Source organism: Amphiura filiformis, unplaced genomic scaffold (genome assembly GCF_039555335.1).
Source record: "Amphiura filiformis unplaced genomic scaffold, Afil_fr2py scaffold_21, whole genome shotgun sequence".
Taxonomy (NCBI): domain Eukaryota; kingdom Metazoa; phylum Echinodermata; class Ophiuroidea; order Amphilepidida; family Amphiuridae; genus Amphiura; species Amphiura filiformis.
This window is the reverse complement of record NW_027305485.1, coordinates 1,977,523-2,005,163: the sequence shown is the minus strand read 5'-3', so window position 1 is coordinate 2,005,163 and position 27,641 is coordinate 1,977,523. Positions and strand designations below refer to the sequence as shown.

Below are 27,641 nucleotides of genomic sequence, written 5' to 3'. Positions count from 1 at the left end.
ATAAAAGAATTTTACGAAACTACCCAATTTTCAGCTCGTTCCACGGAGTCAAATCCGTCAATGACAATAGACGTCCCATGCGCAATGATTAGCACTCTAAATACAGATCGGTTGATATTTGAATCTGTGGAAAGGTTTGAAAATGAGTTTCGTAAAATTCTAATATTTCACAAACGGTGTGGTCAATTGTCAAAATTCAAAAAGTATGTAATAGCCGATTTATTCATTAACCACACCCAAACAAGTTTCTTACGATACAGTTCTTTCAGGGACACCCTGTATGTTTCTGGTGGGTCATTTTCCCCCACTGCATTCATTGATCCAAGACGCACCTTGCATACCCTATACAGGGGATACCAAACTGACAAATATGCAACATGTTGAAAGAACTCGAATAAAAAATATACCATGTTTGGTTGTACATACTGAATTCTGTTTTATTAACATCTACATATTTTTTTCATTTTTGTTTAGAACAAAGTATTAAACAGTACAAAAATTAATATAATATACACTATACATTGTTGTACAATAATAATTTCAATAGTAGCATTCTATGTAAACTACTATACATGAACAAAAATTTATAGACACACAATGTGATAACCACTGTCCACTTTAGACCAAAGCAGATTCACTTCTTGATGCAAGCGAGCAAGGCCAAAAATCCTGAAGCGGCCTCCCATTTCCTATAATGCACCTTTTCCTCTGCTTAGTACGCAATACATTTTCCTGAAAACTAGCATCTGTGGTAAAAAGAGATGCCTAGTTTATATTTTCATACAAAGCCATTAATGATAGGAAAACTAGTTTAGTCCAATACTTTTTAGAAAATACAATTTTGAATACCTGGAAAGTAAAGGGCAAAAGAATTTGTGAATTTTAAAATTTTAAAATTTTAAATTTTAGTAGTAGGCCTATATTGAGCGACTCTACACAAGCAGCAAGACCCACAACAATACGCTCTCCTGAGATGCGCATCAATGTTAACTTCTCTTGTGCGCGCAGACGGCATCGCGTCATATACATGTACGACAATGCTCCATGAGCTCTCTACAAGCACAGACTGTAACGCAAGAAAACTGCTCATTAGGCAATGATTTCCTAGATGCGGATCCGAGTGCCGTGTAGACTGTTGCTTATTATAGAAGCGGATCACAGTAGTAGTGTGCATTGATGTGAATATATCACACCCATGTTGAGTCGCCCATAAGGTATATTGCTGATAGCGATCGATAGGCAAAAGTGATACTTGCTGGGAAAGAAATGGGCTCAAATTTGCAATCTCGGGTGACAAATTTTATAGCTTTTGAGCCTTTTTCATTCCCAGCATGCATCATGTTTGTCCATCATCTCGATCAGCAATGTAGAGGCCGCCATACAAGTATTATTTATAGGTTATGGTGTGGGTAGTGACTTCAACATGACCATGTATGCCCTTCAGAAATATTTGTATGTGTAGCAAAAGTGTGCACGTATGTGCATGCAGGCAAATCCAGAATATTTTAGTCAAAGTTGCTCAATTACTTTTTGATACAAAGTCTGAAAAGCATCCCCCTAAAATGAATAATCTCCTGTCAATGAAGAAGACGGTGCACAAGAATGATTTGCAAGCAAATGAGCACTATGCAAAAATGATGTAAGCTTTGAATTATACTTATGTTTGTTTTTGTAACCAGCGTCTTTAAAACTTAATTTCAGATTATGCGTTAAGCGCATACAAGTGTGCATGCACAAGTGATTATAACAAGCATGCTGCACGGCTGATCAACAATTATGACAACATGATTGTTGGTCATCGAGCGTGAAGAAGGTGGTGGAGACTGCTGCTTCTACTCACTCGATGATCATCATTGGGTACACAGAACTCCGTATTAGGAAATTTATTTTACAGTTATATCAACAACTTGAGTAGTTGTTACATTTCTCAATGTTAGTAGCAACACCAGCCATTCTGTACAGACTGGGGCTAGGTAGTGTTTCTAAGTCAAAACATGATTGATTTGTAACGTTTCTTCAACAGAAATGCCATGTGTGCCAGATAGTTGTCTTTTGTATACAAATCCCAGAAATTCTGGGAAAAATTAAAGGTGATGTTGGACACAACACCCCTATGTATTAGGCATAGATATGGTCCATGGAGGCCAAAGGAGCCTAAGGAGGCATTTTTGAAAATTGAGTTACTATAATTTAACCTTATTATAGTTAAATACAAACAAAAGGCCATCATATACTGAAAACATCAAAGGTCTAGCAAATATTTGGTTCTAAAGTTGTTAAGTTGTCTATTTTTTATTGTTTTGTTACTTCATATTTTTGCCTTTTTCTCAATTTTGAATTTGCCGCCTTTGGCCTCCAGGGACCAGATCATGTTACATAGCCTAAATAGTAACACTGAATATTACACAATTTTGGTGTTTTTGCTCAAAAGGGCGGCAGATGCCAGTCAGTCCCGCTCTATTTGGTCAAGGGAGGATGTTTGTGCTTACTTGATGTCAATAGGTGTCAAAGTGTGGCACCGGTTTACAGTACAAAATCGTGTGTAGAGAGCAAGACCATCGTGAGCGCAGTAGCTGCCACTTGCAACATTTCAATAATGTACTTACTTTTTATTGTTATTGAACACCACTGCAATAACACATGAAGAACACCGACTACATATGTGGTGCGATCAATCAAAATCAGTCTGAAGTCGGTTAGATTCAATTATAAAAAGCATTTACAAAGCTGCATTTTGAAGAAAACCCCATTGAAATTGAACAACCAGTGCAAAAGATATGAGCATTGAAAGAGCTTTCAAAGCATGAGGAAATAAAAGGTAACATTTCCTTTAGCTATACCCTCAAAATCCAAAATTTCCAACTTCTGACTGATTTTGCTTGATCACATCACATATAATAAAAGCGATATCTTGGGTTATCTTAGCAGCCATCATGAAAGTAACATCCACAAAACACAATGAGAGGGTTGTGCTGCAAACAAATGTTTTACATATGGCAGCTATCATATTCTACTGCTTTACGATGGTCTTGCACTCCCCACCAAATCTACACAAGTCCTTTGTATCTTTTCAAGTTCTTGTTAGTCACTTTAAATTAAGAAGGCCATGCCCTCTGCAACCATTATCTGATTAGCTTCTTGCATCTCGTTAATGGCCGCAGTAATTTCGTCTTCTGTAAATCTCTCATCGGGGAAGTCCTCGTGTAATGTCTTCTTGATGTCGTCAACGGCAACTGACTGGGCGTGTGTGGTGGCGAACACCTTCTGGACTGTGCCACGGAACAGTTTTAACCTGTAGGTGAAGAATAACACAATATAATGTAGTCAATAATTTGAAAGTGCCAGGAAATGGTTCTTTTAAATTTTGTAATAGGCCATAAGAGGCCGAGTCGAGTGCAGATCCGTCGGAACACACTTTAAAATAACCCTAACCCTAACCTCATCGTGACATTATCCAAGCAGCAAAGTTCATTTCCCATTGAAAAAGCATTTTCCGACGGATCTGCAGTCTATTATTCTGATAAAATATGCTGTAGGCATGAATGAAAATGACATAACTTATGTTGACACTGTCAAAAAAGAGTTGAAGTGTTTGATCCACAGCTGTTATTACGGTCTGCAGGGCTGTCAACTTTTCGAAATCACATTGCATGATATTGGTGTGCCCGGACGGAAATATTGTTTGTAGATTTTAGTCAATTTTTTCACCACAGTGCTCAAGAATCTAAAAAGTTGGGATAAAATTTGAATGATGCACAAGATTTTACTTCCTTGTCTGCAGGTAATTATCAATTAAATTTAATGTTTGCGCTTAAGCACTTCTTCCACTACACTGCAGTTTTATCCCTAGAAACAAATTGTAGGAAGATTCCACAAAACAGTTTTTTAAGAAACCATGATGATGTCACTGATTTATTACTATCCTGTTTTTGTTACTCCGTGCATTAAGTTCTAAGTTATGCCCGCATAAATTCCCAAGACCATGTGATGGTCACACAATACTCTAAACACAACTCATGTCAGGTGCCCAGGTGTGTGTAATCCATTCTACATCAATCCACAATGTTACGAGCCCTGCCTAGCTATTACCAGCTGATCATAATATAGGGGTCATCCGTAAGAAAATATGATTGATGCCAATGAGTTTTACACCAACGTGAATTGCATACCTTTCAGGAAGAAGTGCAGTCTGTGAATCGGAAGTGTCCATATCCTCCTGGCTGTCCCCGTCTGACTTCTTGCGAGGTGACGTCTTCTTCTTTGCACTCCTAACTGGTACTGCATAAACAAAGAAATACAAATACACATCAAATCTATGCTGAAAAACAAACTAAGGCAAACATGTTGTCTTGCCCCCAAAGTTTTACTAAGTGCTATTATATTCCAATGAAACCCGTTATCATAAGTTTCACACGGTTGTATTCCAGTGCTCAAAGTACTTCTTATTTATGTGCTGTAATTTTGAACTATTGACCGAACACAGCCCTAATATGTGCCCATCCACCACAAACTGGTCATAAAGTCGGCATTTTCCATTTTGAGATACAATCAAAAACAGTAATTGGATTTCTATGTTGAATATACTAGGAATTTGACCTTTGATGAACTATAACTTCACTTCCAGATGTCCGATGAAGCTGGTTGAGGTGTCATTTTGAAGCTAAAAGTGAATTCTATCAAAATCTGCAATAAACAGAAAATGATCTAGAGCCGACTTTACTACCACTTCGTGGTGGATGGTCACATATATGCTCTTTGGGGCCATTTTGTCAAATTATTTCTTTTTTTTGGGGGGGGGGGGCCCACCGGGGGAGGAAATCACCCCTATACCCTTGGTATGTTTCAAAGTCCACAACATAACATGATTTTGACATCAAGAATTCTTTAAAAATATTAAGATTCCCTGATTCATGGCAAAAGATTCACTTACATTCTGTTTCATCCTCAGAAGACTCAGCATAGCTATCAAAATCATATGGATCTTCAGGGTCGCCTTCTTTCCTCTCGGACCTTGGTTTCTTGGGTGAACGCTTTGATCTCCTGAAGACAAAAAAAACAGGTTACAAGTCATTGACAGGCGATTTATTTCACATCAACAATTCAAACTGAAATACATACAAACCCAAACTCAAGTCGGCCTATAAACTAATAGGTCATCCTCGGCCTTTTTGGTGCAGAATATGACCTGTACAACGTCCAAAATACTATGCAATGATAAAGGTCTATATTTTTCTCACCTTTTCCTTTTCTGGGATTGTCCCTCCTGCTCCTCCGCCTGTGGCGCCTCCTCGTCACTCTCATCGCTATCATCCTTCCTCTTGCGTCTCTTCTCCTTCTCTAGAACTTTCTTGAAGATTGCAAACTGGATGAGTTCAATGGCCGACTCGGCATCCTCTAGGTCGACGGTCTTGCTCATGCGTGCCTTGGCATGGGCGGTTGAGAGACGGATCATGGTCTCCAAGGTACGTGGGGTTACTGGTTGTGTCTGTTGAGGGAACAGTACATGTATATGATTTTCATTGCTAAGCACATGTTTCTGATTAAGGTTACCATAATAAGTTGGCATTAGCCATGCTTTGAGTTCAAAATTTCTACTTTATCACATATATCATTACTTGATGATTGGACAATGGACAGAAATTAGATTCAATCTGGGCTTTATTTTATCAATGACACTGTGTCATTGGTAAAGAATTACAATGGTACAGTACACATGTGACTATCCACACCAACAATTTTTTTAATATCTTAGAATACTTAACAATTGAAATCTCCATAAAACAAGCTTTGAAATGCTATTCATTTGTCACAATGCTTGGGAAATAGGTGCCAAAATCAATTTTGCTCTAAAAATTTGTTTTCTATTAATTTCTGTAACCTTTATTGTTCTGTATCTCTAAATAAGCAAGGCGACTTTATTACACTGGGTTCGTGATGGATGGTCACATTATGCATAGCAAAACATTGACATCACCCAGTGGTGGAACCACAGCTCCCCACTAGGCTAATGAAAGTCAATTCCCAGTTTCCCGTTACATTATTTTTCATGACTGTGTAGGTGACCATTTCATTATTCATTATTTTATACCATTTCATTATTGCATCTGTTATAGGTGTAAACCAATAACTACCCATGTATACATGTGATAAATCACAATTTGTAGTTTACAGATGTAGTGTACAACCACATGAAGGTGATTCTACAACTATTATTATAAAAAGTTTCACAATATTTTTTATGGGATGAGATCAGAGCAGATCAAAAAGTGCGGGACAGACAATTGAGTAGGTATTCATTAATAATTCATTATTAACCATATACCATGCTCCTACTGCAAAGAAAATCCCTGAAAATCAACATAAATAGATTTATGATATATTTAAAACCACAATTATTTATTTGTATGTTAAAGTTTGTTAGAAATCAACATTTTATTCAAAATAATGAAATATTTGGCCAGCAAATTGTTTTGAGCGGAGTAGGGTAACGGGAAACTGGGAATCGACTTTCATTAGCCCTACTCGGGAAGGCAAACATACCCTAGCTACGTTGTTAGCTGTTGCTTCCTGGCTTCTCAATTTGGAGTACTCGTCCGCTATGCAATCAGCTGCTTCTCTCGTTAACACCGGTTTGATGGACTTGGCAATGTGGATGTATTTACGCATGAATTCCATGCTGACTATCTTTCCTCTGCGAATAAGAAGTTGTGCAATTGGTCAGTTTATAAGGTTTATTTGGTGATTTGTTGATCCAGTACACTCTAAAATACATCAAAATTCATTGCATTTTTGGAACAACAGATGTTCTACTGAAGCGGACAAATAACAAACAAGAAAGGACTCTGATAAAAGACCAGATCGGACATCAAAATGAAGAGAGAAAATTTGTATTTTTATTAGTATAACTTCTGTTTTTTCTTATCGCTAGACGAAGTTGTTGAAAATATCTAAATACTTGGGTAAGGCATCATAGCACTGCTGGTCTCCACCCATGACCAGTATCTTGGACCCACCGTACTCAAATTGTCTGTGTGGTCCCCCTCCCCCACCACCCACAGCACTGTGCTCCTGCACTGCTGGTCCCCACCCATGCCAGTGCTGACAACCAGCAACTCTTGTCCAGCATCAAATTGTTTCTGTGGTCCCCTCCCCCACCACCCACAGCACAGTGCTATTGCACTGCTGGTCCCCACCCATGCCAGTGCTGACAACCAGCAACTCTTGTCCAGCATCAAATTGTTTCTGTGTCCTCCCCCACCAGGGTCTTAGCTAGAAATTGAGGGTTGCCCGTCATTTGAATAAATTTGCCTGTCCTAATTTGACCTTTAAAACATTTACCAGACATCTATTATAGCCCATTGGGGGTTCAAAGAGTTCAAATATGTGCTGATATGGCCTTGTTCTACAATTTGGATGTACTAAAAAGGGCAATTAGCTTTTCAAAACATACAATTTATGATATAGCATCTGTCAAAGGCATTAATTTTGCCCGTCCCAGGAGCAAACTGGCCGTCTAACTGGCCCCGTCTAAAATGACGGCCAGACGGGTGGCTAGCTAAGACCCTGTCCCCCACCCACAGTGCAGTGCCCACCCCTCTTTTGCTACTGGACCACCAAAGGGAAAGGCATCATGGCACTGCTGGTCCCCAATCATGCCAGATAACCAACAACTCTGCTCTGGGTCAGATTGGCTCTCGAGTTCCCCTGCCCACAACACATGCCCATCCCTCTTTTGCTGCTGGTCCACCAACAGGGGCAATATCAGGCACTGTCCAACTGAACTTTGCATAAACCTAGACCCAACATGCTTCCCATTCAGCAGATTGGGGTAGGCAACCCTCAACAAGGCCTCGGACAGTCACACCCTTCTTAAAATCATGACCAAATCAGAAATCAATTTGATTTAGGCATCCCAAACACAGATAAAACAGGTGATGGTCAGATTTGGCTCTTAGTTAAATGATTTTTAAGAACCATGTAATAACATGGTGCATTGGCCTTTGCCAAATTGGACCACAAGGCAGACATTTCAGATTAAAGCTTACCTCCTCCTTTGTCCATGCAGCATATTGTCATGTTTTTCATAGACTTGTGTTTGTCTCAGCTCTTCATCTTCAGCCTCGGGGTCACGGGTGGCAAGGAACTCAACGGAACTACCAAGAGGCATGGCTAAAAGGAAACATAGAAAGCATGTATAGATATTAGGGTAAGATACCTCCTCCAATTGTGCAACAGTATGCCACTTACACGGGCGTCTTTGTGAATCTTGGACCCCCACCCCTCCTCAAGCCACGCCAAACTTCTCATGTTGGAGCTTCATCTTTTCTAGACCCTCCCTCGGGTCCATGGAGAACGACTGGTAATGTAGATTACATAGCATTAAAAATCAACCCAATACATGGACCCTACCAGTCTGTAGGCAATTTGACTTCCAGCTCCCAGTACTTTATGGGAATTCACTTTTACGGATTTGGAGTCACGCAATCTTTCTATATACCACGTCCATGTTTTCACTACATTAACGTTTGTGTAAGCAACTAAAACAACGATATTGTATCCGACCAATCAACATAGCTTGGCAGCGCGGGGATATTTGAAAAGGCTTCCCTAGCTAAATAATGTGCAAACATTGCAAACCGCACGCGATAATATACGCAATATGGACAATAGGCCTAAGTCCGAGTCAAGTTGGTTGCCATTTATTATTGCGCGTACCATGGCTCTATCAGACGCGTGCCACTTGAGCTCAATACCTCTCAGTTGTTGACAAGTGTCCCATCCGATCTTGCGTCACATCCCGCGGCATAGCTCTGTGCTACCATATTTGAATTGAAACTGGGGCGGGCCGTTCGTAATTGACATCGGAATCACCATGCTTTGTTGAACGATTATTTGGAAGGGAAATCTCTAACAGATTGGACCAGTCGAGGAATCAGCGCTCAATGGACTTTCGCGTTCACTTATAATACTGAGTATATTTCTATATTGCTGCATGGTTGACTGTGGTGGGTGTAATTAGTGGCATCGATTTGTGGATGAAGAGGAATGGGTTTTGGCATTGAAGAAAATAAGGGGGGGGGGTTACAGGACTTGGGCATTTTTTTTCATAGGGCATTATGTAATTATTTATTACATTATCCAGAGATGGAACCGAACCGAGACTGGGGGCCAGTCTACATCTTTTCCCAATCACTGCAAGCATGCTGTATATCCGCTTGTTCAGTTCCAAATATTTTTAATTAACCATTTCACCAAGTTCAAGATTATGCCAGCGATCAAGGTCAGTATGATAAAGAATGGCGTATTCAGAAGCTAGCACAGAGGTTTTGGGATTCGTAGCTATGGAATTTTGCACCCAAAAATATCACACATTGCTGGGACAACTTAAAAGCAGGCAAAAATCTATGCTAAATTTTGCTTGGGTTGTCCACATTTTTTCCTTATTCCGGACACTGACCATGAATGACCCACCATTTGTATGATTACACCCACAAATGTTACATAATTCTCAAGATGCAATGAATGGACCTACCATCACCATCCTGTTCCGTAGCACCTCTGTATCGATGCATTCTCAGTACGTGTTCAGAAATCTTACGATCGTGGTCTGGGTCCATCTGTGGAAATGAAAAAATGATCAATAAGAAATCTGAATAAACAGAAAATATGCATGAATTAGCTCCTGGTCAAAGTTGAAATTATAAGATCTGACAGGATGCTAGCCACCCATCCACCCATCATTTTAGACAGGTAGTTTGCTCCTGGGACAGGCAAAATTAATACCTGTGACATATGCTTAATTCTATAAGTAACATTTGAATAAGTTCTGTGAACTCAAAACAAGACCAGACTAATAAATCAAGGCTAGTATAGCAATAGCTATTTGAACTGACTGAACCCCAAGAAGGGGCAGAGATCTGGTTTATAAGTTTTCAGGGGTAATTTTCGGACGGGCAGTTTTAAAATGACGGGCACTTGTCAAATCCTAGCTAAGTCCCCGAGTCCCTGCGAGCAAGGTTATAGCTAGCCCAAGTTGAGTGCCGGCTAATTTTACTATCCAATTACAGTGCTGGCTCGGGGCACAATCTTTTGAGGGATCAGGGAATAGGCTAGGGCATATACCCAAAAAAATTTTTTGATTTTTTTACACTTTTTATGATGAATAAAACATTTAAGAGAAAAAACTAATTTTTATTTTTTTTATTTTTTTTTTAGTGCCGGTCGGCGCCGACCAGCGTGGCTATAACCCTGCCTGCGAGTTTAAGCTGTGAATGGTGCAAAATCTACATTATACATCTTTTGCCACAATCACATTACCAATCTTTTGTTTGTTTTTATTTGGCAATGATCATTGTAACTGTGCAAAGGGTATATAAAGTAAAACATTTTGCAAAAGCATGGTGGAGGAATATTTCAGTAAGATAGCCTCACTTCATGTATCGTATCAATTATTTAGTTTGAACTCACCGTGTCCAGCACAATAAAGATGACATCAAAACGAGACAGCAAGGAGTCCTGCAGCCCAATGTTCTCCATGGGGGACTTGTATTCATCATACTGCAAAAGACATAAGCAGGGAATAAGTTAGATTGGGAAATGATGGGGAGTTTATAAGAAGTAGGACAGTTATGCAAGCCACCATTACCTTTGAATATCCTTAAATGGGACAAGTTTTAAGAATTTCAACTTCCATGAGGGATTTTTTAATTTTAGTTGGCAACCACCTTATTTGGTCTAATGTTGGATATGCTGAATTCAAATTAATTTGATCATAACCCTTAAAATGATCCTGAAATGACACCCATTGGTTAAATATAAGAATAACCAATTAAACATGCTCCAATCAAATTACTTGTTTGGGCCTACATAATTTTTAAGCTTGCATGAAACAGACCTACCATAAACGTTCGCCTCATGGCACCCCTGGGCTCCAATGCCTTGGGGGAAATTTCATGTACAAATAGATAGCTCCCACCTCTAAATAAACCAACAATAATTAAGGGTACATATGCCCTTATTTGCTATTGGGATTTTTATGGGAGGGCATTTTTAGTTTGTGTCTAAAATTCCAGTTATGTCAAGAGAATCCAATAGCGCCATCAGGCGAACGTTTACGGTATAGTTGGAGTTTGTGGGGGAAAATGGTCAATTTTTAGGTTGTACAATTGTCACAAAACTTGCGACAAATAATATCATAACTTACCCTTCCATAGACTGGGTTAGCAGCAGCCAACACACTACATCTTGCATTGAGTTTAGCATGGATACCAGCCTTGGCAATGGTGACGCGACCCTGTTCCATCACCTCGTGTATAGCGGTACGATCTTGATCACTCATCTGGACAGAAAGCAATTCAATACAGAATTTGGTATTATCATACATTGTACTGTGGAACAAGCTATTATACAACAATAAGTGAGAATGTTACAGTACAGACATGTGTGTGTCTGTGTGGGTCCACTCGTAGGTGTTTGATGCCCGAGCGAGGACAAACACCAGATTTTTCTTGACATATTAATGAGGACAGTCCCCATGGCAGGTAAATGTAGGTCCTCATGTAAAATATGTGGAGGCAAATCTGGTATTTGTCCGTTTTTTTAATTTCTGCAATGGACTGCGGATAATGTAGGGCTGTAGCAATTCATAAAGGTGTGTCTTTAGGGAGTTAGTTAAGTGTAGTCCTCAGTTGGAGGGTGTATTTATACTGGAACATACAACACATGCATATAGTCCGTCAACTCAGAAGTACGAAGTAAATAGGCCTCAGAAACTGGAGGTATGAGAATAATTATTTCAATGCAATGGTGTGTAAATGCTTCTTTGGCGCATCAACTGCTGCGCGATTTGTACTTGCTGAGTATGTCCCACGCCAAAACCTGAACTTGTAGAATGCAACAATCACTAAGCTATCAATTGAACTACGGTACCCAAGACATCCATACAATACCTTGTCAAATTCATCAATGCACACCACACCCCTATCAGCAAGCACCATAGCACCGGCCTCTAGTCTCCTCTCTCCCGTCTCTTGATCCATCGTGACGGCAGCCGTCAAACCTACGCCAGATGATCCACGACCCGTGGTAGGGATGGCACGCGGAGCTGTGTTAAGTACGTACCTGTAGAGAAAAGTGAAGTAAACTCTTGTAAAGATCTAATTCAGATTAGGTCAATCTACTAAATCACATCTATTTAATCTTATTTCAAGGGTTGTTATCCTTTAAACTGCCATCTGGTTTCTCTGCTCATGAGTGATCAGCATTTAAACCTTGACCTTACTTTTTTGGTGGACACATCTAGATGTTTCTAGTTTAAAGAGCCAAAATAATTTTACCTAAAACTTCAGAGGCTACATCTAGATATTTTGTTTAATGTTTAGTACTGCAATCAACCACAGGTCCATAACTCTGATAACTGGGGACTAATTGCCAGAGCCCCCCACCCCCATTGACAAAGGCCAAAAAAGCCCCTTTTCCCTAACAAAAAAATTCCATTTGCGAGCGTAACAAACTTTAAAAAAAAGTAGGTTTTTATGCCTTGTTGGTCAAAAAGTCTTGAAAAGTAGCACTTTTTCAAAATCCCCCAGTCCACTTTTTCAAAATCAGCAACCCCCAAGTAAATCCATCCTGATTATGGGTCCGATTATCCTCCAGGTTAACTACCACAATAACAGATGGCTGTGGGGATGTAATCAGCCAACTCATTCCAAGAGCCAAAAAACCTGGATGTTGAGAAATATGTCCCAATTGGATGGGAAAAGAGCATCCACCAAAAAAAAAATAATAATAAATATTATTCTCCCCATTTTTTCTACCAAAGGGGCAGCCTGCCCCCTCTGGTGATACCTATGGATGTGCCCCCTCTGGTGATACCTATGGATGGGCAAACTTACCTCAACATTTGTGACTTTGCTGTTGAAGGATCTCCTATTAGAAGCACATTAATATCACTGTAAAAAGAAACGAAACATATAAATTTAAGATTCTTGAAGAGATTCATCAGGATAGTTTGTGTAGATTAGCTTACGTCATCAAGAGACCAGACCAGGTCTCGAAACGTTGTAGCTCCATAAAAATGTGAGTACTGGATATGTTTCAAGAAATTTTATATTGCTAATGTAAATTTAAGGTAACTCAACTGATAGGAATTCATCACTTTATGATTCACATGGTACTGGTTCTATTGTTGTATCATCCCAGTTTTTCTTTCCTTTTGTTATACTAGTTATATATCAGTTACACCCTTTAGCCATGGTATGGCAGTATACCGTAAAAACTAATAGTTAGCATATGTGCTTACTATCAAGTGCTTTTGAAAACATGAAAGTGTATCAAAGTCCGGCGCTTTACCAACTGAGCTAATAGGGTTGAGACACCTGTTTACTTGTTCGTATATAACTATGCATATCGATGATTTGCTCAAAACCCTTTACACTTTTGTGGATGGGGCTCTTCATGTTTGCATATGGTCATTTTCACAGTAAAGGGTGTAACTTTTGATTTTTAGGGTCAAAATTTCAAACCACTTAAATATGTTTCTGTTTACTGAAATCATGCATAGAGGCAACTTAAATTCCAGTAAAATAATGTTTCAAGGCTTAAACCTTTTGATTTCTAATAAAAAATTTGACATTTGCATAACATTTTGGTTAAAATCTAAGAAAAATGTATTTTACATAACCTCAGAAAATTATGACATGAAAGCTGGAATACATGTGAAATCCCATTCCAAAGTAAGTCAACAGATATAAGTTAAATTTTATACCATGTTTTGCTATGTTTGTAATTGCAGTTTTGAAAATTTTTAACATCAAGTGTCATTTACAATGGAAATTTCCAAACCTTAAACATATTTTTTAAGTTTTAATTGGGTTCCTAAAATAATTTGAATGTCTAACTTCATGTACAAATACTACTTGATGAAAGGAACCTCCCAGCCAAGTTTCACAGAAATTGGAGTTATTTTTTCAAATTTGCAATTCAAGCGATTTGTGTTTCGGAGGCTTCAGTTAACAACACAGGTGATCATAAAAGTAAAATATTTGGCTAACTACTACAATTGCAAGTTGACATAAAAAATAGGTAAAAATATCACAATTACCAATTTTCATGCTTTGCTTCTAAGTATTGAATTTCAGTTGTGACAAAAATTAAATTATCACAGCAAGTCATTTTTTTTGTTTCGGAGGCTTCATGTTAACAATTGTTAAACATTGCAGAAGTAGTTTTTTGAAAACAACAGTGTTGGGATCATCTAAGCTGTTATTTTCTTGTGTGTATTGAATCAATGATTCTATGCGGCAGATATTGTAGATTTATCACATGTTAATTTTTTCACCCATTTGTTAAGTATGGTGTTTTTTGCATGTGAAGCCTCCGAAACAGGCTTTTTTGGGTATCAGTATATTTTTCAAACATTAACCATAATGTCCAAATTTTTTTAAATTTATGACATTCTGCACATATCAAGCAATAATTACAATGCAGATATCAGTATGAAACACACCAATTTAGATATGCATAGATGATAATTAATCTTATTGTTGTTTCGGAGGCTTCATTTGTTTCGGAGGCTTCAATTGTTAACGGAAAGTTTGTATTGGGTCCCATTTTCAAACGGTGATATATATCTCCACGATTTAAAAACATGTGACTTGAGGATCTACTTTGCTACAATTTGATAAATAGATTGGATGAGCTCTTTTATTTATATTTGCACAAGCTTGCTGAACAGTTTGTTTCGGAGGCTTCAAAAAAAAAAAAAAAAAGGGCTCTTTGAAGTCAAGATTTTATAAAATTTTAAAAGCTTGCAAATCGACTAATTTTGTTACCCATTTCAAGTTAAGATAACAACTGTTATGAATCAAGAAGAAGTGAAGAAATAACCAAGAATTATGAACCAAAGCTACACCCACAAAGTTTGTTAACAATTGTTAACGGAAAATGAAGCCTCCGAAACGACAAATATCGAAGTCCGGTTCTCAAAAATACAGGGCCGTTCACAATTAAATCTAATGTGGCAGTGTTTACTGAACATATGACTGTACTTTCAGGTAAGAAAAATTATCCATGAACTAACTGAAGAAAACACAGGGTTTTACAAAAATGTTACTGTTTTTTATAGGTTTTCCAAAATGGCAATATTAAGTACATTTAAGCTAAAGCCTCCATTTCTCCGTTTTACAAAATCAAAATTCCGTTTTGCAATTTTGCCATTTTCCGTGATTTTCCGTTTTACTCATAAATCCCTATAAAAACACCTTACAAAGCAAAATGACAACATGAACTTGTTAGTTATTTGTCCTACCTTACTGAAGCCGACCTTCAACATTGCCATTGAAGTATAACATAAGTAATTCCTTGGTATGTTTTTCATCACAGTATCACTAGGCTTAGAGAAAAAACGCAATTTTTTGACCAAAAATGCGAGATGGCAACTTCAAAATGCGAGAAAAAAGCTTAGATTTATGCCCAAAAATTGGCGAAAATCAAAAAAGTAAAAAATTGAGTGAGGGCAGTATTTCATTGACTCCATACCCATACCCCTGAGTGATGCCAAAACAAAGCATGGAAATTGCCGACCGGACTATCAAAAATACACAAATTTTGTCCTCATAAATCAGCTTAAAAGGTCAATATACTGCAAGGTTTGAGTAGTAAATAAAGAATATTACTTGTGTTGTTGCTTGAATGTGCCAGAAAATGGACTGTTTTTGTACATTCAGGCTGGAAAATCAGGTCAAACTTTAGCTTTTTTAGTTGCAATGGTTGTCGAATTCTGCAACCTTTCGCCACAGAAATAGATTTTTTCGTGGTAGAAATGAATCTTTTAAAAGCGAGAAAAGCACTAAAAGCAAGATTCACGGCGAGAAAAGCAAATTTTGGATAGTTTTAAATATTTTTTCAAGAAAATTCTTACTTTTCTGTCAATTTTAAGCTTACTTTTTCAGAATTTTTCATTTTCGATTTTCCGTGCTCAAATTCCAATTTCCGTGATTTTTTCCCGTTTTCCGTATCGCGGAGGAATGGAGGCTTTAATTTAAGCCTGCTAAAACTGAACGCAGTAACTCCCAAAGCTGATTATGCTACCCAAGGTAGCTGCTAACTAGATGACTTATGTGGCCAAAAATCATGGAATTCTGTGGCTTTATTAGAACACTACGGATTAAAATGTTAAAAATCCAAAGTTACACCCTTTACCGTGAAAATGACCATATGCTTGCTAACTATCAAGTTTTTATGGTATTATCAGTATGTGCCCTTCATATAAATTATTTTTGTCTTACCCACGAAGTCTGGTTCCATTCGCCAAAACTTTCTCTTGTCCACCTAGCAACATGCACAGCACTGCCTTCTTGATGTACTCATGACCGTGGATAGAGGGCGCCAGTGATTGAGCTAACACCTCAAACACGTCCTGCTTCTTGTTGCGCGAGAACTTGCGAATCTTGACAACGTCATCAGCAGAGAAAAGTGGCACCACTTCCTTGCTTAAAAGTTTCACATGATTGGCTAGTAGAATGGTTCTATAAAAACAAAAGTGGGTTTTGAGTTTTTGTAAAATATTCTGGGAGATTCTGGAGTCACTGCATATTACTTGCAAGGCAACTGTTGTATTTGGCTTTTCCAGTTAAAATCTATACACCTATGAAAGACATGACCTTAATCTCCCACACATGGGGTGTAAGTGATTTCATATCGAGTCACCCATTCAGATAGGTAACCCCATTTGAAATTTGCACTCCTTACTTGTGTAAATTAATGTAAGCATTTGCTAGTCATAACACACATTATGCATAGTGCACACCATGCTGATAATTATAATTTGCCCTTTGCATATAGATCCGCCATCTTGCTACCAAAACGAGGTTCTCCCTGCAAACGCCTGTGCAAAAATTGCATTGTTGTTTCTCGCACTTTTCTAGTAATGCGCCAGAAGGCTTTGCAAAGCATACGCAGTTATTAAAGCATACATTTGACAGGTGTACACACACGTAACACACACTTTGTGGGTAGAACCTCGTTTTGAAACTAATTTTTATTGGGCTATCACCCCAAACCCAGAGGCCGTGAGGGGTGATGGACTCGCAGCCAGTATAGAGAGGTATAAACCATGTAAAATATATTTGTTTTATTACTGCAACTCTAGGGACAAGGTTGTAGGCTAGGGAAATAGTACTTCCGATTAATCTTACCTAAATGTTCCACTTGTGTACGACCCTTTCTTGTTGGGTAAACATCTGTATGTTCCTATTACTTGCACTCTGTCACCAGGCTGAACAAAACATATTAACATTATTTAGTTTTCAAACATAGCAGCATTAGTAGGCACCAACTAGTGTAGTAAAATTTCTATCCAGTTTGTATGTCCCTGTGTCCTTATTCATGGTGTCTTGACCCCTACATCTGATCCAGATTACATGAATAAGGATGAGGGGACTTATAAACTGGATAAAACCTACGACCAGCTCATATATAAAATAAATACCACCTATCAAGAGCTTTTGAAAACATGATATTATACCAAAGTCCGGCGCTTCAACAACTGAGCTAATGGGGTAGACATTAATTTGCAGGTTTACTTGTTCGTATATAAAAAAAAACTATGTATATCGATGATTTGCTCAAAACCCTTTTACACTTTTGTGGATGGGGCACTTCATGTTTGCACATTTTAAAAGTGCTCGATAGTAAGCACATATGCTAACTATTGAGTTTTTACGGTAAACCACAGTCTCACCTTGCACTGGTCCACCAAGTCGTTATCTGCAACAATGTCTACTGACCGAGGCAACTGACCAGCAGGTGCCTTCTCTGGCATTTCTTGTATGGTCACAGTCTGATGGTCTTTGTAGATGGACAGGCCGTATTCAGTCTCCAAAGGATTGTCTTGATCATCCTGAAATGTTAATTAGATATTAATTAGCAGAGCTATAAATGTAATGTGATGTGATGTGATTCAAAATCAGGGCACAGACAATCATGAGTCAAAAATAGGGAGCAAAACATACAGTGCAAACTTGTTAAAACATAACTGATATACACAAAATGTTGTTCAAGTCCCCAGCAGCATACCTTTATAAACCTGTTAAGGGGGTACTACACCCCTGCCCAATTTTGTGCCTATTTTTGCATTTTTCTAAAAAATTATAGCACATTGGTGACAAGTAAGATATGAATAATATAGGGGCAAGGACTACAACTACTGCACTGGAAATTATATTTCAGCACAGACAACAGTTGTGGAGTTACTGTCAAAAATGAGGGAAATCCATTATTTCATCAATAAATCAATAACTACTTGCCTTGAGTTGCTGAATTTTCAGTGCATTAGTTGTAGTCCTTGCCCCTATAATATACTTACTTGTCACTAATTGCGATAATTTTTGAGAAAAATGCAAAAATAGGCACAAAATTGGCCAGGGGTGTAGTACCCCCTTAACACAAATTCCTGCAACACAATACGTCAATCAAGATGGCAGTCGTGTACGCGTTCTCTGGTTCTAATTCTGTGGACATTCCTGAAAAAATGAGTAATCAAGAAAGCTCCTTGACCTTCCAGGAAAAGATTGGCATTTGGAGGGACATTTTTGTTTTTCCCAAATAAAGATACCTAAGAATGTGTGGGAAATATTGCTATTTTGTGGGACATTTTGGTTTACCTTCCCAGCAAACAAACACTCTCCTAGATGTCTGCTGAATTTAATACAGTCCTGTCCACATTAGCCTTTTCGAGATATGGCGAACACAATAGGATGGCGCTGCACGAAGTGGGTCAAGTCTTTTGAATTTGCTGGTTTTACCAAGATTGAAGACTGCCCTCCTTTTGTGTACACCATACTTCGAAAAGGCAAATGGGTGACACGAACTTCTTTTATGATTTAGCAATATATCCTTTTTTTCTTACCCTAGTGGGATAAACGGAGCTACTTGGAAATGCGTCCAGTGATGTCAGATCTGTGTATTTCCTTTCCATGGTCTTCTTGGTGGCTGGACAGTAGTGGACACTTCGGACAACCTTAGGTCTGACCAGTGAACCTGGGTATATAAAAAAAATTAAATTGTATTAGATCTGTTCCAAGATTTTACAAATTTTCTTACCAGCTAATTTGACGATACCATTTTTCATCCTTATGTGGCAGTGACGTCAGTGTGCATTTAATTGGGCCCAACTTCAAATCGCTAGTGTTCACTGAAAGCGCTACAGTGTACATACGTGAAAAAAAAATGGTATATAATTTTATTTCAGAGCTTCAAAATACACTTATTAAATTCTTCACTTTAATAGATCAACTGACTCACATTTGGTAACAATGCCTTCAACACACACCAAGTTGCCAATGTTGCGAGCAGAGAGGGAGCGTGGTGTTACATGTTTGGCGCCAAAACTTCCCTCAAAGCCAACAAAGAACTCCTCCACCTGTTTTCCATAGGTTGTGTCAGCGGCAGAGACAATTTCTTTCAGCGCCCTCTGGAATGCTACCACCTCTTCGTGAGATTCATTCAACAACCTGGAGAAAAACATTAACGATATGTAAAGAATTTAAATGACTGCAAAAAGAAATTGTGTATGTGTATGTAATAAGTTAAAAATTGAAATCAGATCATTATCTATGCTTAATTTCTAAATCCTCACCCCAAATAGTATACAAATATTGAATGTTTATGAATTCAATGGTAAGAATATTTCCATGAGGTGAAATATGGACTGTTCCATTCAACAAGGCTTTTCCGAGTTGAATGGAACAGTTCATAATTCACCTCATGGAAATATTCTTTCACTTTCGTCCAATTAATTATAGGGCCTACAAATCACCACAAAAACAAAATCAAAAATATCTAAATGTAATTTATTTTAAAAACAACACCCGCACCTAATTGGCGAGTTGGTGGAAGCCTTGCGCTATAGACCACTTGACATCATTGTTTATCAACAAAGGCGAGGGATTGGTCTATCGATATGCTCGAACGAACCGCTTCACTGTTCAATGGCTTTCATGTACTTTATGAAATGTGGTGGGAGATTTAAAATACACGTGCCCTGAGCAAACTACGATGCGTACGCACACTGCAGGGCAAAGAACAATGGAAAGTGCCATAATTTGCGTGCATTATGCCAGGCAATGACGTCACATGTCAAGTGGTCTATAATACGCTCTCGCGTCTATCAGCATTGCTATTTGTAAAAATAAACAATTTCTACATTTTGCCTTTCCAAAAATCGAATGATGACCAATAAAACAATCTGTTAGGAATGCAATCCAACAACAGGGGGTGAGCGCACATGCAGTTTGTAACTTTGTTCGATGCACAACACAGCACGCACAGAGGTTAATTTACCCTGAAACAATTATGCATTTTGCGGTCAATTGTGAGATATAAAATGAGCTTGATTTGTGTTCGTGTTTATAAAATATGATTGGATCACATGCATTACATATTCATGAGGTTATGAATGGGATTTATAAATTATTTTACCTTAAAGCCCTTTTTGGTGCCTTGCGTCTCAAGTCATTGATATTGACAATAAGCCGGGTCTGATTCTTGCTAATCATGTCTCGTACTTTTTCATTGTAGATTCCTTGGTCAGTCTGAAAATGAATACACACATGAAGTATAATTAAAATTATCAGGCCTCAAAATTTCCAAAATATCTCTGCCATGTAGAGATGCAAAGGATGTTCACCTTTGGCTCTCTACAGTTGCTTGAGAAGTCTAGCTTCGAATTTGCTCACCGATAGCTTAGCATTCGAGGTATGTATGTATGCATACAATGCATCTATTCAATTCTTTCTCACTTCAATGGACATGGTGAATAGAAATGATGGCTATCGAGGTCGCGTCACTGAAGTCATGATAGATTACGTACCGGTATTTGTATTGTTCTCAGAAAAAACCCGCACAATACGCAAAAGTAAGCAATACTAGCATGCTAGTACGATAGTCCTGCCAGCAAGACTTCAGTCTTTATCATAAACATAATGACATCTACGACGAGTTACAGTTACTGGAACTAGCTAGTACGATACAAATTAACAAATGGTTACATTCATGAGTTGTTAATCTATCGTTACATTTACTGTGACGCTTCATAAGGCTGATATTTCAATACAGACAAACAAAAGACCATTCATGCATTTTTGTTCACATTTCATAGTGAATTGGGCAGAAAACATGAATTTCGCGGAGAAAATGAAATTGCATGGAGCTAGAAAAGAATCTCGCGGTGCGTCATGCAATTTCGCGCCGCGAAAATCGCTGGGCCCTGCTCATGTCATGCATGCATGTACTGCAAAATAATTTATAGAACTTCACATATCATAATTTCAAGTGCACTTAGCTTACTTGCATTACATCAGTATTATTATTTGTGGGGAAAATTGCTCACATTCTTTCCAGCAGTGATCGGCTATTGTAAACTGTCAATTTATACAATATAATAATACAATGCTACAATCAGATACAAAAATCAACACGTGCCAATTGAAACTATATCAATTATCAAACATTCCAACAATGCATGAATGAAACTTGAAAGTTGCAAGTTGATGTTGCCGTGTATTTATAATTTATAATATTTTAAGCTTACTAAATATTTTTAACTTACATCGTCGTCTAGAAAATCCAGGTATTCCCTTTGATAATCACGCAGTTGCTGGTCGATGTCTGTATCCATTTTACAATTCTAGATGCTTTATTCTTGGGAAAAAACACGGTAAAAACGATTTTCGGTTGCGAGAAGTTGATCACACAGACTCCGAACAGCGGTGTGTTGTTGCGAGTTTCGCGGGGGTTTTGTTGTCTTCGCGCCACATGGCACATGTGATTAAATGCCCGGGCCTTTAACTCATTCTCGTCATTTGATTGGCTGATAGAGAACAGTTATTTTAATAAGCATTCGCACAGTAAATGTGAAGTTCATAAACTTAAGGAGACACTTTCATCTTTCGAAGTTGCATGCTGCCTTCTAGAAAATATATCAATTTAAAAGGAATAACGTAAATAAATAAAACACACGAGGTTAAGGGATCCAAAATGAGCGTTTATTGCGTTTCGACAGTATTTTTGTGGGACATGAGAGCACCTCAGACCTATCGAATTGCATTCTGAATACGAAGCATGTCTTTCTGATATCAAATAATTTTCATTTTTAAAAATCACAATATAATACAAATTTTATGACAAATTATAAAAATTTGATATTTTTCAAATTTTGATATATAACAGTCCTCGAAGTAAATTATATAAATCTAATGATATATTCTTAAAGTGTATGTAGCAGGAGGAAAAGCCGACGGTCAATTGAAAATTTTGACCTTTCATATTGAAGATATGGATTTTTTCCCAAAAAGACCTAATTTTTTTTGTGTTTTGGGAAAAAAATCCATATCTTCAATACGACAGGTCAACATTTTTAATTGATCGTCGGCTTTTCATCCTACCTACATACACTTTAAGTATAAATCATCAGATTTATAAAGTTTACTTCAAGTACTGTTAAATATCAAAAATATCAATTTTAATGATTTGCCATAAAATGTGTATTAAATTGCGAATTTCAAAAATCAAAATTATTTGATATCAGAATGACATTCTTCATATTCAGAATGCAATTCGATATGTCTGATGTGCTCTAATGTCCCAAAATAAATACTGTCCAAACGTTCATACCCCAGCCCTTAACTATTCTCTATGTTTTATTTATTTATTTATTTATTTATTTATTTATTTATTTATTTATTTATTTATTTATTTATTTATTTATTTATTTATTTATTTATTTTTATATTGATGATTGATTGATTGATTGATGGATTGAATGATCGATCGATTGATTGATTGATTGATTGATTGATTGATTGATTGATTGATTTCCGGGATTTATTTATTCAATATTTCTTTGTTTATTTATTTTCATCCATTCAACAAGTCATCCATTCAACAGTTCATTCATTTGTTGTTCACCCGGGTTGTTCATTTGTTCATTCGTTCATTCATCATGCATTGATACATTCATTCATGCAATGATTCATTTATCTTTCTTTACATTTTCATTCATTCTTTTCATTTTTATTTATTTATTTATTTATTTATTTATTTATTTAATAATTCCAAGCGATAGTAAAACCAATGATTGGTAGAGTGCTCAACCAAGTTTTGGGAGCATTATATTATATTCTATTACCTCCACGACCCATTATTCAAAATCGCGCACTGTGATTTGTTGAAACGCGTCACGTGAGAGCCCATTATTCTGCAATAATGGGTCAAGCGCCGTAACACATTCTACGCACAGCATTACGCTTGGTTACGCGTGCAATATTTCCGCGATACGCGCTGTCACTTACGCGTACGCGCTCCACCTTGAAGTAAACAACTAAAATATTTGTGCCAAAAAATGACATTTTCTCTTTAAATTGCACTATTTTCTGGTAATAGAATAGAAATAAAGGGTAAATAATGTGTCCTCGGCAGTAAAAACGCCTCACCCATTATTTACGTTTTTACTGCCTTGGACACATTATTTTCGTGTAAAGAATAATGTATTACCCTTTATTTCTTAAATGATAATAATTACAAACAAGGAATAAAATTATTTACATTAAAAATAAATTTATTTATTTATTTATTTATTTATTTATTTATATATTTATATATTTATTTATTTATTTATATTTATTTATTTATTTATTTATTTATTTATTTATTTATTTATTTATTTATTTTAAATTATTCATTAAATATTTTAAATATTTAGGCCTACTTATTTAAAATAGCCATCATCGTTCATTTTTAGTGATTCATTTATATTCAAGTAAATATTTAAAATATACTTATTTTAAATTTCCATCAAGCGACATCTTCATCGCAGGTGATTTTAATCAGCCTAACATTGACTGGGACTTATCTGCAGTCAAAGTAGACCATCAATACTGCAAAAGAACTGCTGATAAACTGTTGGAAGTAATAACTGAGCACGGTCTTGAACAACTTGTTCGCAAACCAACCAGAAAACAAAATACTCTGGATTTGATACTCACTAATAACACAAATATTGTTAGTGAAGTGTCAGTAGAAGGAGGACTCAGTGATCATGACATTGTTGTTGCTAAACTCAACCTGAGTATTCAGCGTAAAAGAATCCCTAAAAGGAAAGTCTTCATTAGATCAAAAGCTGATGTTGCTGGCCTGAAGGAAGACATGGAGAATCTTCAACAAGAATACTTTGCCAACTCATCGCTCCATTCACCCCAACAAAAATGGGAGAAGATTGAACAAGACTTGAAGGACTCTATGGAAAGACGCGCGTACCAAGTCGCCTTACCTCGTCCAGATTTAACTTGCCTTGGTTTGACAGGAATCATCGCAGATTGAGTCGCAAGAAACAGAGGGCATATAACAAAGCTAAGATAACAGGAAAAAACAGTGACTGGGAAATTTTCCTGAACCTTCAGAAAGAATTCAAAACAGAACTCAATAAAGCTAGACGATCTCATGTCTCAGACCAGCTAGACAATGACTTGAAGAATAACAACAAATCCTTTTGGTCCTTCATCAAAAAACTCCGCAAAGATGATGTGGGTGTAGCAGATCTAAAGATTGATGATAAGGTCATCAGTGACAGCAAGGAGAAAGCAGAGGCTTTAAGCAAGCAATTTTCCAGTGTATTTACTCAAGAGGACACGTCATCAGTCCCTGATTTGGAAAGTGATATCTCCAACATCAACCGGCTGATTATCAATCAAGATGGAGTACTGAAGCTGTTAAAGAACCTTGAGCCCGGCAAAGCGCCAGGACCAGATGAGATTCCACCTTGGGTAGTAAAAACTGTTGCTGAGGAGCTGTCACCTATTCTGACTGATCTGTTCCAATCGTCTCTAGACACAGGAATCGTACCAACCCAGTGGAAAGAGGCTAACATCACCAGTATCTACAAAAAAGGGGATAAATCCAACCCAGAAAATTACCGGCCAGTATCCCTTACGAGCATAGTCTGCAAGGTGCTGGAGCATATAGTGCACTCCCACGTCATGAAACATCTGGAGAAGTTTAACATCTTATCTGATAATCAACATGGCTTCCGTGCTAAAAGATCTACAGAAACCCAGCTGATCCAGACGGCAGATGACTTGGCGAAAAGCATTGACCTTGGTGAAACAACACACATGGCAATACTTGACTTTTCAAAAGCATTTGACAAGGTACCACATCAGAGACTACTTGTCAAGCTCCATCACTATGGAATCAGGGGTAATCTACTCCAGTGGTTTGGTAACTTTCTGATTGGGAGAACCCAGCAAGTTGTTTGCAACGGAGAGGCATCTGTACCAGTACCAGTTCTATCAGGAGTGCCTCAGGGTACAGTGCTAGGGCCACTGCTCTTTCTGCTTTATATCAATGACTTACCAGATAATCTCCAATGCAAATCAAGATTATTTGCAGATGATTGTGTTGTGTACTCATCGGGAAAGTCTGAAGAACACCTTTGTAAGCTTCAAAGAGATCTCCTTCAACTGCAAAAATGGCAGAACAAATGGTTGATGGAGTTTAACCCTACAAAATGTTATATCATGAAAATTTCCAACAAGAGGAAACCTCCAACAACAAGCTTCAGCTTCTGTGGTCAAGTCTTGAAAGAAGCCTCATCTCATCCTTATCTGGGAGTAGAGCTGGACAGCGGTCTCAAATGGGATGCCCATAGAGACAAAATAATCAAGAAAGCCAACAGAACCATTGGATTTCTGAGAAGGAACTTATGGTTCTGCACCAAAGAGGTGAAAACCACAGCATACGAAATGCTTGTGCGTCCAATATTGGAGTACAGTAGCGTAGTATGGGATCCCCACTATGAGAAAGATATCAAAAAGTTGGAGATGATCCAGAGAAGAGCTGCACGCTTCTGTATGAACGACTATGGGCAGCAGAGTAGTGTGACTGATATGCTGAATATCCTAGAATGGGACACCTTGAGAGAAAGAAGAAGAAAAAGTCGCCTTCATATGATGTTCAAAATTGACAATAACCTGGTGGGGATCAACAAAGACCAGTACATCACTCCAGCAGTAGACAGTAGGACCAGAGGCAGTCACAACAAGAAAATCCAAGAAGCATCTGCCAACACCAACATATACAAGTTCTCCTACTTTCCTCGTACAACGCGAGATTGGAACAGACTTACTGAAACCACCGTAACATTACCAAGCCTGGAAGCCTTCAAGAAACAAATCAAAGACACAAGCAATTAATCCCGTCATGCACGCGAGAGCACCAATCAAGTTGGCGTGATGTTAATTTCCCTGCCGACTCAACCATAGAGATAGAGATAAATAGTCATTCATTCATTTTAGTCATACATCCATTTGTTCGTTCGTTTATTCATTCAGTTATTTTTTAAATTTATTTATTTATTTAAAATACTTAGAAGTCATTCATTCATTTGTTTCTTTACTTATTCATTCATTCCTTTTTATGTTTAATTATTTATTTATTTATTTAAAATATTCATTTATTCATATCATTCCTTCAACAATTCATTCAACAATTCATTCAACAATTCATTCATTCATTCTGCAATTTTAATATTCATCTATTCAAAGTGCAAAGCAACTCCTATGCACCCTCGCATAATAAAAACTCACAGGTGGAAACTCCATAATTGTATATGTGACTGACAGGTCAATTTAGGTCAATGAGAGGTCATTTTATTCTCAACTTCCGCATTGTGGTTTGCATCCAGAAGTCAAAACACACCTTGTTTATGTTACGTTTTTCTTTTCATAAAAATGATGAAAATGTCGAATAATACGTTGAGATAAATAAGCAGTTTATTATCTTTCTAAAGGCAGCAATTAGAACGCATCTCGCAATCGAATGGTAAGTATTCAAGATAAGCTTTATCATGTTTATTAGTTTTATCTGAATCCAGAAACTCAAACTGTCAATGTCATGGCTAATGACGTGTAAACAATCATCATGATTCATGACAATGGGGTAGTTCCAGTAACTGTAACTCGGTATCTTTATTTAACATTCATAACCTCATTAATAAACGCGATGCGTGCGATCCAATCATATTTTATTATTTGTGAAAACGCGAACGCAAATCGAGGTCATTAATATCTCACAATTGACCGCAAAATGCGTAATTGTTCCAATGTCGCACACAATTGACTTCTGCGTATGCGCCGACAGCGTCCAACGAACTCTTGGCTGCGCTGGCTGCCGTATTTGGATTGCGGCGCTACCATATTTGCACAGATTCTGATACGCACTTTTGTTATTGGTCGTTTTGTTTTAGCCTGATCGATTTTGGGAAAGGGAAGATGTAAGAATTGTTTATGTTTACAAACTTTTGAGGAAAATTGTGTGTTATTTTGTTAATTTTAAAGATCAAAGTAACGGTTATGAATGAGGTTAATAACTTTGCATCGGTTATATAATGTCGGGCATTGTGAAAAATCTAAACATTTTGCTTTGGACCTCGGAATATCCTCGGGGCTGCGCCCGAGGATATTCTCGGTTCCAAAGGCAAAATGTTTAGATTTTTCACAATGCCTCCAAATAACCGATCTTGCAGTTATTAACCTCTAATTATGACATTATCTGATATATGATACCGAGTTACAGGGCGCCATATTGGA

At 37.6% G+C, this 27,641-nt stretch overlaps 2 protein-coding genes across 2 annotated transcripts; one reads left to right on the top strand and one right to left on the bottom strand.

The window, feature by feature from the left end:
* Positions 1–1,702: 1,702 nt before the first annotated feature.
* LOC140143367 (zygotic DNA replication licensing factor mcm3-like) lies at positions 1,703–21,776 on the bottom strand. The gene is made up of 18 exons (XM_072165222.1): positions 21,608–21,776; positions 20,479–20,591; positions 19,303–19,511; positions 18,908–19,038; positions 17,741–17,899; positions 17,196–17,275; positions 16,287–16,526; positions 12,894–12,950; positions 11,949–12,120; positions 11,204–11,338; positions 10,468–10,557; positions 9,533–9,617; positions 8,046–8,169; positions 6,541–6,691; positions 5,238–5,485; positions 4,931–5,040; positions 4,170–4,278; positions 1,703–3,292 (listed from the first exon to the last, which is right to left on the bottom strand). Exons 1-18 carry the CDS (start codon positions 21,674–21,676, stop codon positions 3,091–3,093), a joined length of 2,484 nt encoding a protein of 827 aa, XP_072021323.1. The 5' UTR covers positions 21,677–21,776; the 3' UTR covers positions 1,703–3,090.
* Positions 21,690–26,246, top strand: LOC140143397 (uncharacterized). The gene is made up of 3 exons (XM_072165253.1): positions 21,690–21,715; positions 23,856–24,308; positions 24,359–26,246. Exons 1-3 carry the CDS (start codon positions 21,690–21,692, stop codon positions 26,244–26,246), a joined length of 2,367 nt encoding a protein of 788 aa, XP_072021354.1.
* Positions 26,247–27,641: the final 1,395 nt, after the last annotated feature.